Here is a 12,159-nt window from a genome sequence, read left to right as displayed (position 1 = left end):
TGTGTAATTCATTTGCTTATTTACTTTTTATTTTTATTTTACAACTTTTCCTCTGTTTGCAAACAGCCCTTAGTTCAGTCTCTTCAAAATGACCTTGTGCTAGAGCAGGAAAGGATGCTTCGTAATTATTAATAGTTTGATCCCCAAGCGGCACCTTGTGGCTGAAGGATCTTGTTCACAATGCAACTCTATTGGGTCCCAGTATAGTTACATACTCTCTACTGTGCTTTGTAGCATGTAGTCTTAATAAAATGAGGCAGACTAGTCAACTAGAGATTTTGCTAATTGATCACCCCTCCAATCAATTTCTTTTCAAATCAGTTGATTTCAATTCTAAAACAGCCTTTGGCGCCCCCAGCTGTATGTTATTCACACCTTAAAAATGATTTGTCCAATACATTTCTTTTAAAATTGCAATAACTATCAGCAACATACCACAATGTGCTAAAATGACATAATTTACAGTACAAGATTGCTTATTTAATTATTATTATTATTATTATTATTATTATTATTATTATTATTATTATTAATAATTTCTTAGACAGCCTTATCCAGTGTGACTTACAGTTGTTACAAAATATCACAGTACAAAGTATAAATATCACATTACAAAATATCACATTACAGATACAGGCAGTTATAAAGTACAGTAAAATCAGTAGAAAATAAGGTCAATATTAAATAAGAGAAAAATGAGGAATACAGTAAATAATTACATTTAAGAGCCAATTCGACTAAGAGTTAAACTTATACGAGCACTGTGCATTAAGAGCATGTGGTAAGTACAATAGATGGATAAGAACAATATAGAATAAGAGCAATTACAAAAACCATGTATACGGATACCTATAAGAGTAAAATTAAGTACAAGATACAGGAAATAGTTATAATTAAGAGCAGTATTAGAATAGGGCAAGGTATTGAGCAGATCAGTGCAAGTACAAGCTGATGCAAGTACTGGTACAATTGAGTGTCGTATAGTCGAGAGTTGTGAGGTTTACACATGCGAGCAGCGATAGGAAGCCAGTGGAGGGAGCAGAGCAGCGGTGTAGCGTGGGAGAAACAAGGAATCGAAAAGACAAGGCGGGCAGCAGTTTTGGATGAGCTGGAGCGAACGGATAGCAGAGGCAGGGAGGCTGGCCAGGAGGGAGTTGCAGTAGTCAAGGCAAGACAGTACCAGGGCTTAAACTAGGAGCTGTGTGGAGTAGTCGGTGAGGAAGGGGCGAATTCTGCGTATGTTGCTGAGGAAGAAGCGTCAGGAATGTGCCAGAGTAGAGATGTGCTGAGAGTAGGATAGGGAGGGGTCAAGGGTGACACTGAGGTTCTTGGTGATTGAGGGGGAAGTGAGGGTGGTGGATTCAAGAGGAATAGAGATAGGAAGATCAGCGATGGGGGAGGAAGAGGGGGGAGAAAAGGAGGTCTGATTTGGAGAGGTTGAGTTTAAGATGATGCAAGTGCATCCAGGAGGAGATGGCTGAGAGGCAGGTAGAAATATGGGAGGAAATGTCAGTCAGAGGGGGGAAAGGAGACGAAGATCTGGGCATCATCAGCATAGAAATGATACGAGAAGCAATGGGAGGAGATGAGGGGACCCAGGCAGCGGGTGTAAAAAGAAAACAGGAGGGGTCCCAGGACTGAGCCTTGGGGGACACCTGTCGAAAGAGAGCAAGAGGCAGAGGGTGAGCCACGCCAGGACACCCAGTACAGGTAGGAGGAGAACCCGGCAAGAGCAGTGCTGGAGGGTCCCAGGTCAGCGAGGGAGGACAGGAGAATAGAGTGGTCAACTGTCAAAGACAGTAGAGAGGTCGAGGAGAATTAGGACAGAGGAGAGGGAAGTGGCACGGGCAGAGAGTAGAGAGTTAGTGACAGAGAGAAGAGCAGTTTCAGTGCAGTGTGTCGGGTTAAAACCAGATTGGAGGGGGTCGAGCAGAGAATGTGTTGACAGGAAAGCAGAGAGCTGGCGATGTACCGCTCGCTCGAGGGTTTTAAAGAGGAAAAGGAGAAGGGAGACAGGACAGTAGTTCTGAAGGGGTGAGGGATCAAGGCAGAGTTTTTTTTAAGATGGGGGTGATGCAGGCCTGTTTGAAGGCAGAGGGGAAACAGCCAGAGAGCGGAGAGGTATTGAGAAGAGAGGAAATTAAAATAATTACTAACATAATACTGGAATTTCCCATTACAAAAAGTATTATTATTATTATTATTATTATTATTATTATTATTATTATTATTATTATTATTATTATTATTATTATTAGAGAATGCAGTGTATTTTGTATTCCTGCCCTCGAGGGAAAATGAGTATTTTTTTTTTTATTTTGATGAAGTTTTATTTCTGTTAACGGGAGTTGTATACTGTTTTATCAGATACTCCTTATAGATACGCCTTGGTGATTAAAAATGTGTTTAGAGTGTTGGAAATCCCCAAACAAAAGTGCAGTCATTTATTTGAAATATAACAAGTGCTTGAATTTCAGTGCCCAAAATTTTCATAGAACCGATTTTAATTAGCAAGTAAAAACTGTGAAAATGCGTGAGCAGCTTCAATAGATATAGCGAATTGTTTTAGGTCTGATTGATGGAAACGACCCTCGCATGAAGTAATTCCTGTCCCTGGGCAGGTATATGATTTTGGTAACTAGCAAGTAAAACAATTCAGTTCATTTAGTGACAGTTCACACAATTCACACTTACTTTACATGTTGAATAAAATCAGTTAATTTGTGGTTTAGGTGAGATGAAAAATCTAGCCAGTAGTAACCCTATTTGACTCACTCAGGCACTGTTTACTGCAGCTAATCAACAGTAAATAGAAAGTTATCACATCAAGAGGCAAAAGCCTCTGAAACTGGTAGCACAATTAACAGGTTTCATGATGTTTCAATGACTCAAAATGAGTGAAATTTCAAAGTATTCTGGGTACTCCTAAAAAGAATAAACACTGAAAAATCCAAGCCCTAAATATAACCCATCTGTGGCTATCTTCATCACAGTGAACTGCTGAGTTATGTTGGCAACCTTCTTGTACAGTGTGGGACGAACCAGGTTTCCAACTATAAGTCATGGCGTACCCTCTATTTGCACCATGGGTTCTATCCATGTCGCGCTTCACCATCTATGGGCCTGATTAATCCTTTCTTAGAAGTCACTAAGCAAATATGTTGTATAAAGGCTTCTATAAACATATTGGCAACTGCTTGCTTGCAATAGAATGCATTCTACCAATCTATATCTCAAACAGCCAGTTGGCCACAACAGTTTGCAAGCCACCTGTGACCAGGGTTGCCCTACTGTATGCATGGGGGTCCTTATGTGTGCTAAAGCCTAAATTGTCAAGCTCTATCAGCCAGGTTTCACCAGAAGTGTCAAAGAACTTCCAGAAAGTAGGAATCAATCTTTATTCCAGCTGTGGCAAATTGGTTCATAAAAGGTATTCTTATGAATGTCAGCATTAATGCAGATTCTGTTGTTACGTATTTGTTTTACAATTGAAACCTTTAGTGGTTCCTTTACTGCCTCTGATATCATTTCCACTCTGCGGGATTAAAGTAGGATTGCATCTGGTCTTCATTTGTTTGTGCTTTAACCTATAGGCATTATCATAGCATGGACATCTTCACTCACTACGACATTCTGACTCTGAATGGCTCCAAAGTGGCAGAAGGACACAAAGCCAGCTTCTGTCTAGAGGACGTAGAATGTCAGGAAGGTAGGACACTAAATAACAAAAGTACCGGCAAGTGGGAATGGAAATTATCAATGATCAACTAATGACCAGACAAGGGGAACTTAATAGTGAGTTGGGCATTAGTGCAAGTGCAGGGAGTGATGTTCCCTAGCGGAAGATAAGATTGCTGGTAAGAGGTGAACAAAAATCTACAAGAGAACACGGGATAGGGTTAATTTGTTCATGGGTAATAAGGGGGGATTCTTTTTAAACAAATCTGTGGAGGAAGCTTCAGGTGCCCAACATCTGTTTCCAAACAGCTTATTTTCTCATGTGTTTTTCAGGAATTGCAAAGAGATACGAATGTGCTAACTTTGGAGAGCAGGGCATTACTGTGGGCTGCTGGGATTTGTACCGTCATGATATCGACTGTCAGTGGATTGACATCACAGACATCAAACCAGGAAATTACATTTTCCAGGTACAGTCAATTCTTGTTGATACGAATTTCAAGGGACCAACAAAATAATTATATCATCAAGAGTCTAAGCCAAATGCACCCAGTCAGTTTTTATTGAAGTTACAGTAACACTGAAATCAAATTTCAATTACAGAACAATGAAAAGTATTATAAATGAATATTGTGCATTTTATTGAAAATCTAGTTTGAAGTTACATTTTAATATGCATTGCAAATGAACTGCACTTGCAATCTGCATGTCCCATTCTGATCACGGGCATTTTTAAACCACTGAGGCGTCCTCAATACATTGAGCAAATCGGCAACGCTGATGAATCGCATCCACAGTTTGCTGTTCATAGGCCTGTATTATTGTATCCTGTTTTTTTCAGAATGGTTGAGAAAGGTTTTCGCTGTAATGTTAAAATCTGCAGCAACATCTTTCTTTTTCTGTATGGTGGTGCATTGTCCACCACTTTCAACACCTGTACTTTTCTCTGCAAGGTTATTATGCGTGAGCACTATGGCAACTTGAAGTATGTCATAGGATCTGTAGTCCCAAACCAGCACTAAAATACAGTGCAACGAATACATTTCCCAATATCCTGTACACTCAGCAATTTAAACTAGAGCGATTTGTTTTTTTTCAAATTTTCTTCCCTGAGAGGGTTCCAATTGTGTTGGTGTTTTTTAGAATTGTTATTTTGTTATACAATGTAGAGTTCTTAAATTTCCAAAACTAGGGTATTTTTGTAATGATTTTAACAGTAGTGGGTATAAATACTGCAGCTGCTTAAATCATTTAAATATAGCACTCTTGTAGTGCACTTTCCATCCATTTATCGAGCAAGTTTATTGCAACAAAAATAGTAGCGACATAAGGGTGAAAAAATGGGTTTCCATCCACTGCAAATTCTAGTGAGTCAAAGGGAATTCCCTGTGACTTGTCGTGATGTCATAGCCTAATTTGCATGTGTTGCTACGTTTTCAGGTTATTCACAAGAAATATACTCGCTAGATGATTTTCCATACATTTTTTTTTACTTGCTCGCTAGTCCAGCGAGTATATTCTACCGAGTAAAGCTCTTAAAAAAAATAAAGAAATAAAGAAATAAAATTAAAAATCGATGAACCTTGGCCCTGTTCCACAAAACCAACAATAAAATATACATCCCGTATGGGAAAACTGAACCTGCAGTGAGTCAAAATTGATGTAAATAAGTGTTGCATGCGTAAAAGGTGCTTACAAAGGTAAAGCTGCAGCATTGTTTTCACATATTTTCCCACTAGTTTAAAGGTTGCTTATTCTATTTCTGCTCTTTTGTTATAAGTCTTCCAATTTTGTGTAGCACAGTGTACTAGGATGCATAGGACTAAACTGCATAAGCAGAAAGAAAAAAAAAACACAGTTGTATTATTATAAAGCCATTTAAAAAGTATGTGCGTATAGTGATAAATATATATATATATATATATATATATATATATATATATATATATATATATATATATATATACATACAGACGTGCTCAAATTTGATGGTACCCCTCCACAAAAAACGAAGAATGCACAATTTTCTCTGAAATAACTTGAAACTGACAAAAGTAATTGGCATCCACCATTGTTTATTCCATATTTAATAGAAATCAGACTTTGCTTTTGATTTTTTATTCAACATAATATTGTAAATAAGAAAACAAATGAAAATGGCATGGACAAAAATGATGGGACCGCTAACCTAATATTTTGTTGCACAACCTTTAGAGGCAATCACTGCACTCAAACGTTTTCTGTAGCTCTCAATGAGACTTCTGCACCTGTTAACAAGTAGTTTGGCCCACTCTTCCTGAGCAAACTGCTCCAGCTGTCTCAGGTTTGATGGGTGCCTTTTCCAGACTGCAAGTTTCAGCTCTTTCCATAGATGTTCGATAGGATTCAGATTAGGACTCATAGAAGGCCACTTCAGAATAGTCCAATGTTTTGTTCTTATCCATTCTTGGGTGCTTTTAGCTGTGTGTTTTGGGTCATTATCCTGTTGGAGGACCCATGACCTGCAACTGAGACAGAGCTTTCTGACACTGGGCAGTACGTTTCGCTCCAGAATGCCTTGATAGTCTTGAGATTTCATTGTGCCCTGCACAGATTCAAGGCACCCTGTGCCAGGCGCAGCAAAGCAGCCCCAAAACATAACCGAGCCTCCTCCATGTTTCACTGTAGGTATGGTGTTCTTTTCTTTGAAAGCTTCATTTTTTCGTCTGTGAACATAGAGCTGATGTGACTTGCCAAAAAGCTCCAGTTTTGACTCATCTGTCCAAAGGACATTCTCCCAGAAGGATTGTGGCTTGTCAATATGCATTTTAGCAAATTCCAGTCTGGCTTTTTTATGTTTTTCTTTCAAAAGTGGAGTCCTCCTGGGTCGTCTTCCATGGAGCCCACTTTCGCTCAAAAAGCGATGGATGGTGCGATCAGAAACTGACGTACCTTCACCTTGGAGTTCAGCTTGTATCTCTTTGGCAGTTATCCTTGGTTCTTTTTCTACCATTCGCACTATCCTTCTGTTCAATCTGGGGTCGATTTTCCTCTTGCGGCCGAGCTCAGGGAGGTGGCTACAGTTCCATGGACCTTAAACTTCTTAATAATATTTGCAACTGTTGTCACAGGAACATCAAGCTGCTTGGAGATGGTCTTGTAGCCTTTACCTTTACCATGCTTGTCTATTATTTTCTTTCTGATCTCCTCAGACAACTCTCTCCTTTGCTTTCTCTGGTCCATGTTCAGTGTGGTGCACACAATGATACCAAACAGCACAGTGACTACTTTTCTCCATTTAAATAGGCTGAATGACTGATTACAAGATTGGAGACATGTGTGATACTAATTAAAGAAACTAATTAGTTTGAAATATCACTATAATCCAATTATTTATTATCTTTTCTAAGGGGTACCAACAAATGTGTCCAGGCCATTTTAGAATATCTTTGTAGAATAAGCAATAATTAATCTCTTTTCACAGCTTCTTTGCTTTATTTTATGACATACCAAAGGCATGCAAGTATACATGATAAAATAGCTTTTAATTTCATCACTTTTCAGGAGGAATGAAGCATTATTTCAATGAGCTGTAAGGGTACCAACAAATTTGAGCACGTCTGTATATACATATATATGGCAATTAAACATTCAGTTTGTTTAACTTAATTTTAAAGCTGAGGAACACAGAGCCACGGTGTTGCTTGGAATTTGGTTTCAGGAGACTAGGTGTCAAGCCACTGCATGGTGCACCAGTGGAGGCACCAAATCAGCCAATCAAAAGCACACTTTTAAAATGGGAGAAAATAATTACTGAATAAAGAATAAAAAGATGAACAAATTCCAACATTATTTCTCATTTTGAGTTATTATTGCGTACATCCGAAATGATACAAAACAATACCGACAGTTCTCTCATTTACAAATTGCAGTGGGGGGGTTACTGTAAAGGTGACACATTCAATATGATTTGCTTGTGTGATTGTCAGGCTAATCAGCACATTTTTGGCAGTGACACAATAACATAAAATAAAAATACTAATACTTCTGATTGGTTTATATTTGGGGAACCCCCCGATACAGTCCAACTATGGATAGTATTCATCAAATGATTTATATTAACGTATAATATGATTCAGAAGGATTCCCTAAAATAGCCAAGGAGCAGACTACTTGTTCGTAGAAAAAAAAAATTCATGATCTCAAAAGTACAGTTTAATAACATAATACACATTCAAACAACACACACTTTATCAGTAGTCTAACATAAAATAAAAAAGGTCAATTTATTTTACATTTTATATATATATATAAATTAGTGCTAAAACGTTTCTTGCTCTGTGTTCTTAGCTTGTTTTTTTTGTTTTTTTTGCTAGTATTTTATTAAACAAAATAGCATTTTTTTAATAGACCAGTAATTGTTCAGTAATTGTAAAAATAATTGTGTTTCTTATTTGCTGCCCTGTGCCAGCTTGTTTTTATCATCAGAGCAGAGCATCATCAAACAATGTGACATCACTGGAATGGCGAAGACGGGCGCTAGGGCCAGAAATACGCTTTCCATGCAAGTGTCGAATAAAATGTCGATGAGAGTAATAGATAAAACCACCTCTAGCGAGCGCGCTTGTCATGCGAGTATAAACTTTACTCGACTTTAACCGTTTTCCACAGCGTTTGTCGCATATATTTTCTTATTCGCATAAGTTTTACCGAGCTTAAAAGTTGGACGGAAAAAGGCTCACAGGTACTTTACATTAAATTACACACATTGTTACAGATGAAATACTGAAAACAGGGATAACCTGGGAACTTACTGTTCATGAGGGACTGTCCTTTTTTCGTCCCAGTGCACATATCTTATAATAATTTACATGTTTAACACACAGTAACTCCAAACTACTGTTTGACAATTATTTGTTTTGCTTTGTTAATATCAATTTGTGTTTACATCAGGAAGAAGTTCTTCCATTTTAGGTGTAATGTGTTCTTTATTGATTTTTGCGATATACTTCTGAGACGCCATTGGAGAAACATGACATAGAAATTACAACAGTAATTATTGCAATTTTTATTTCAACCACTCTAATAGTTTTATTACATTCCTCTGACCTGTTTTTCTCTTGTTTTCACAGGTTGTCATTAACCCAAATTTTGAGGTTGCAGAAAGTGACTTCACCAACAATGCTATGAAATGTAACTGTAAATACGATGGACACCGGATCTGGTTTCACAACTGCCATATTGGTAATATATATATATAAAATATTAAAATGTAACAAATATATATATATATATGTGTTACATTTTAATAGGTTACTTTTTTCGTTCTAATTAAAATGCAATACTTCTAAAGCATGACTAGAGAGGACAAAAATCAGTTTTCTTCAGAGTTGGTCAAGTTTTCATCAAGGAAACCAGGAAACCAGAAATGCGATGTTGTGGCCAAAGAGGGCACTTTTCTGCATGATTTGTAAACAATTAACCAGTTGTAAATAACTTGGAGCAAGATGGAGGAAGAACAAAGCGTATCAACTGAGTGCCTTTTCATTTTATTGTGCCTTCTTTCCAAAGGCTACTGAGGCCTTGACCACACTGAATAACTGTTTACTCCCTTGAGTGATAGGTATTTCCATACATATCTTCAAATGCTTCATTCAAAGCATCCAATTATTTTTGTATTTTTTGCTGTCCCCAATTTGGATATGGCCAATCGTAGCGTTTTTACTGAACAGTAGAATCTCAGGACAGATTGTACCAATTTTTATATTATATTATGGTTTGTTGTGAAGGCTGGTATTGCTTTGAGGCGAATACCCCGAAATGCTTATATCAATTTTAACATAACACTGACATGGTCGATTCACACAGGACTTAAAAGACACAGGATGCTTACATTTAAAACATTACAAGAGGCCCTGATGTTCTGTAAAAGAATCGGAGGAACTCTGAGAAAATTATCTGGGATAAAGAAAATATGGACGATTCGCACAGGCCTAAATTTCACTGATGTCGGTAAAAATTCCAAGGCAGCTAGTTTATGTTGTGATTTTTAGTCCCGTGCAAATCAGGCTTAAGAAATACAAGGCATGGAGTGAGATTTAACCAGGGTTCAGGGTAGATGGCATTTGATTCAAATCCCATCGAAAGAAATCTCCAAAAAATCTGATTCATTGTCTGTGTTGAATAGGCTTTAGGGCCTTGTAGCTGCTGCTGATGCTGCTGCATGACTGATTGATGGACACTGCTTTGCGCTGATGAGAACAATGGGAAGTCAGGGACATTGCATGCTGATCTCATTGACTTGGAGTACTGAACACATGCGAGGCAGATGTACTGTAGGACCAGCAGTACTGTATAAGAAAGAATATATGCAGTAAACAAAAGCCTGCTGTCTTGTAAAACATACCTGCAAGCAGGGGTTAATTTGTGCCGGATCACACCGGATCACAACCCAAACGGCGAAATGGCAAAAAACTAGCGCTCTTGACAACATGCGTCGCTCCTGTTCATCAGATTAGTCAGCCCACATTATTCAGACCTGAAGATATTAAAACATGGCTAGGCTAAGGTCGGGATGCAGCTGCCAACACCAATAATAAGGCACGAAACCTACAAGCAGATGAGAACTTGAAGCATATTAGGAGCTACTGTAAATCAAAGTCAGTACATTAAGTCTGGAATCAAAAATGCTATCCCTCTTCCTTAATTTTAAGATTTACAAGTGCTTCCCTGATGCTTGTACTAGACCAGCCCTGCTCAGCCCAGCCCACTATTGGTGGTCCAAGCAAAACCGTTTTTTATTCCCAAATTCTGAATTGCCACACAAATTCGGTGTGGTTGATAAGTCAGGTTTCTGCTTCTTGCAAGTGCCCAGTGTGTACAGGAAGGACCTAAGTACTAGGCTTTAATGTGTGGTAATTGTTCTTCATTCTTCTCTTCAGGTGATGCCTTTAGCGAAGAGGCTGAAAAGAGGTTTGAACAGTATCCAGGACAGAACAACAAAATTTCTTAACTTCCAGTGGAGAGATGGATGGATTCTCCAACGTCACAGAAACGGCAGCCATTTATCCAACTAAATTTGAAACTATTGACTAAACACTTTCAAACCAGCCTAGTTGAATGTTACCTCAGAACGGACAATACTGAAAATAAAGCTGAAATACAATGACACACAATATTTGTACTGGGGTATACATTAATACGTTGGTATTATATCCAAATTTAAATTCTTTTGAAGGACTGTTATCTAATGCAGTAAATCTATACGTACAGTATATACTTGAATATTTAGAGACTTTTCCTCGTTGAAATAGACCTGTTTCTTTATTATGTACTATCAGCAGCTTTGTAACTGCAATATAGTTTAAAAAGAATACTTCAATTTACTACAGAATGTGATTAGCACTAACTTATAATGTTTTGTTTCTTTTATAAATGCACATCTAACACATGAAGGATTACGTGCTGTTGATGAGTCTGAATTGAAATTATATAGTTAGTTTAATCAGATGAATTAGATGTAGGTGAAATAAAATCGGGCATTCCTTGACCATTGTAGCCATAATCCCTGTGAAAAACTATGCCCGTATGTCCCTTAAATTAGGATTCTGATTGCCCTAGAATAAATTCCAAAAAGCAGACGGTTTGCTTTAATGTGTTTATTAGAGGCGTCACGCCACATTTTATTGGCACTTAAAAATGAACTAAAAATGAACTAAAAGTAGAAGAGCAAACATGTTTTAGCTGTGAGAAGGATTTACTCTTGAAGGAAAAGTTCAATCTGGCATTATTGACAAGGGGACCTCGCCTTTCACTGCCTTGTGTCAAAACAGACAAAGAGGTTCTTGTCAGATGCTGGAGGTAACAAAAGCAAGCAAGTGTTTCTTAACTCATGGTTATTTGTCCACATTGTAGTAATATGTTGTTGTTAGGTACAGTATGCTAGCTAATCAATTTTCTAACAGTGTTAAATCTTATATATATATATATATATATATATATATATATATATATATATATATATATATATATATATATATATATGCTAATGTGTTAAACCCCATTTGAAAGCTGTGATTTTTAAAGATTCTTTCTAGGAATTGTACCATTTTTTTTTTTTTCCTATCATATTCACTCAACACACACTAAGAAAGACAGACTAAAGGGCCTCATTGTAAACTATTTATTGTCCATCAATAACAGGTAGTATTTATGTGCCGATTGTGTGAACCATATTGTACAACTATACTATGTGCAACTGAAAATGGGAGGGAAATAAAAGTAAAACAAAGAACCACTTGACGGCTTCTTGATTTTCTCTGGTTTACCTGATATATTTCATCTGAGTACTAAAACTGCAATAACTCTACAAAAGCCACCATCTATACAGAGTGATTATAAACAGTGCACTATGGAGAAAAAATATAATTATAAGACAAGACATCAGTGAGTGTACAATACAGCATCAGCAACTACACATTTCAGTTTTGATTTGTTTTGGAC

General features: G+C 37.4%; 1 protein-coding gene across 7 annotated transcripts in view; it reads left to right on the top strand.

Moving 5' to 3' along the window:
* The window catches only part of LOC117408371 (lysyl oxidase homolog 3B-like), a 49,138-nt gene extending 37,188 nt beyond the window's left edge, over nt 1–11,950 (top strand). For all 7 annotated transcript variants that reach the window (XM_059004216.1, XM_059004234.1, XM_059004222.1 and 4 more), the window contains 4 exons: nt 3,594–3,709; nt 4,012–4,148; nt 8,790–8,901; nt 10,599–11,950. In XM_059004216.1, coding sequence (XP_058860199.1) covers nt 3,594–3,709; nt 4,012–4,148; nt 8,790–8,901; nt 10,599–10,669 — 436 coding nt within the window. In that variant the 3' untranslated portion in view covers nt 10,670–11,950. The remainder of the gene's footprint in view (nt 1–3,593; nt 3,710–4,011; nt 4,149–8,789; nt 8,902–10,598) is intronic.
* Nucleotides 11,951–12,159: the final 209 nt, after the last annotated feature.

Source organism: Acipenser ruthenus, chromosome 2 (assembly GCF_902713425.1).
Source record: "Acipenser ruthenus chromosome 2, fAciRut3.2 maternal haplotype, whole genome shotgun sequence".
Taxonomy (NCBI): domain Eukaryota; kingdom Metazoa; phylum Chordata; class Actinopteri; order Acipenseriformes; family Acipenseridae; genus Acipenser; species Acipenser ruthenus.
The sequence above is the reverse complement of the archived record's forward strand: the minus strand, read 5'-3'. Positions and strand labels throughout refer to the sequence as shown.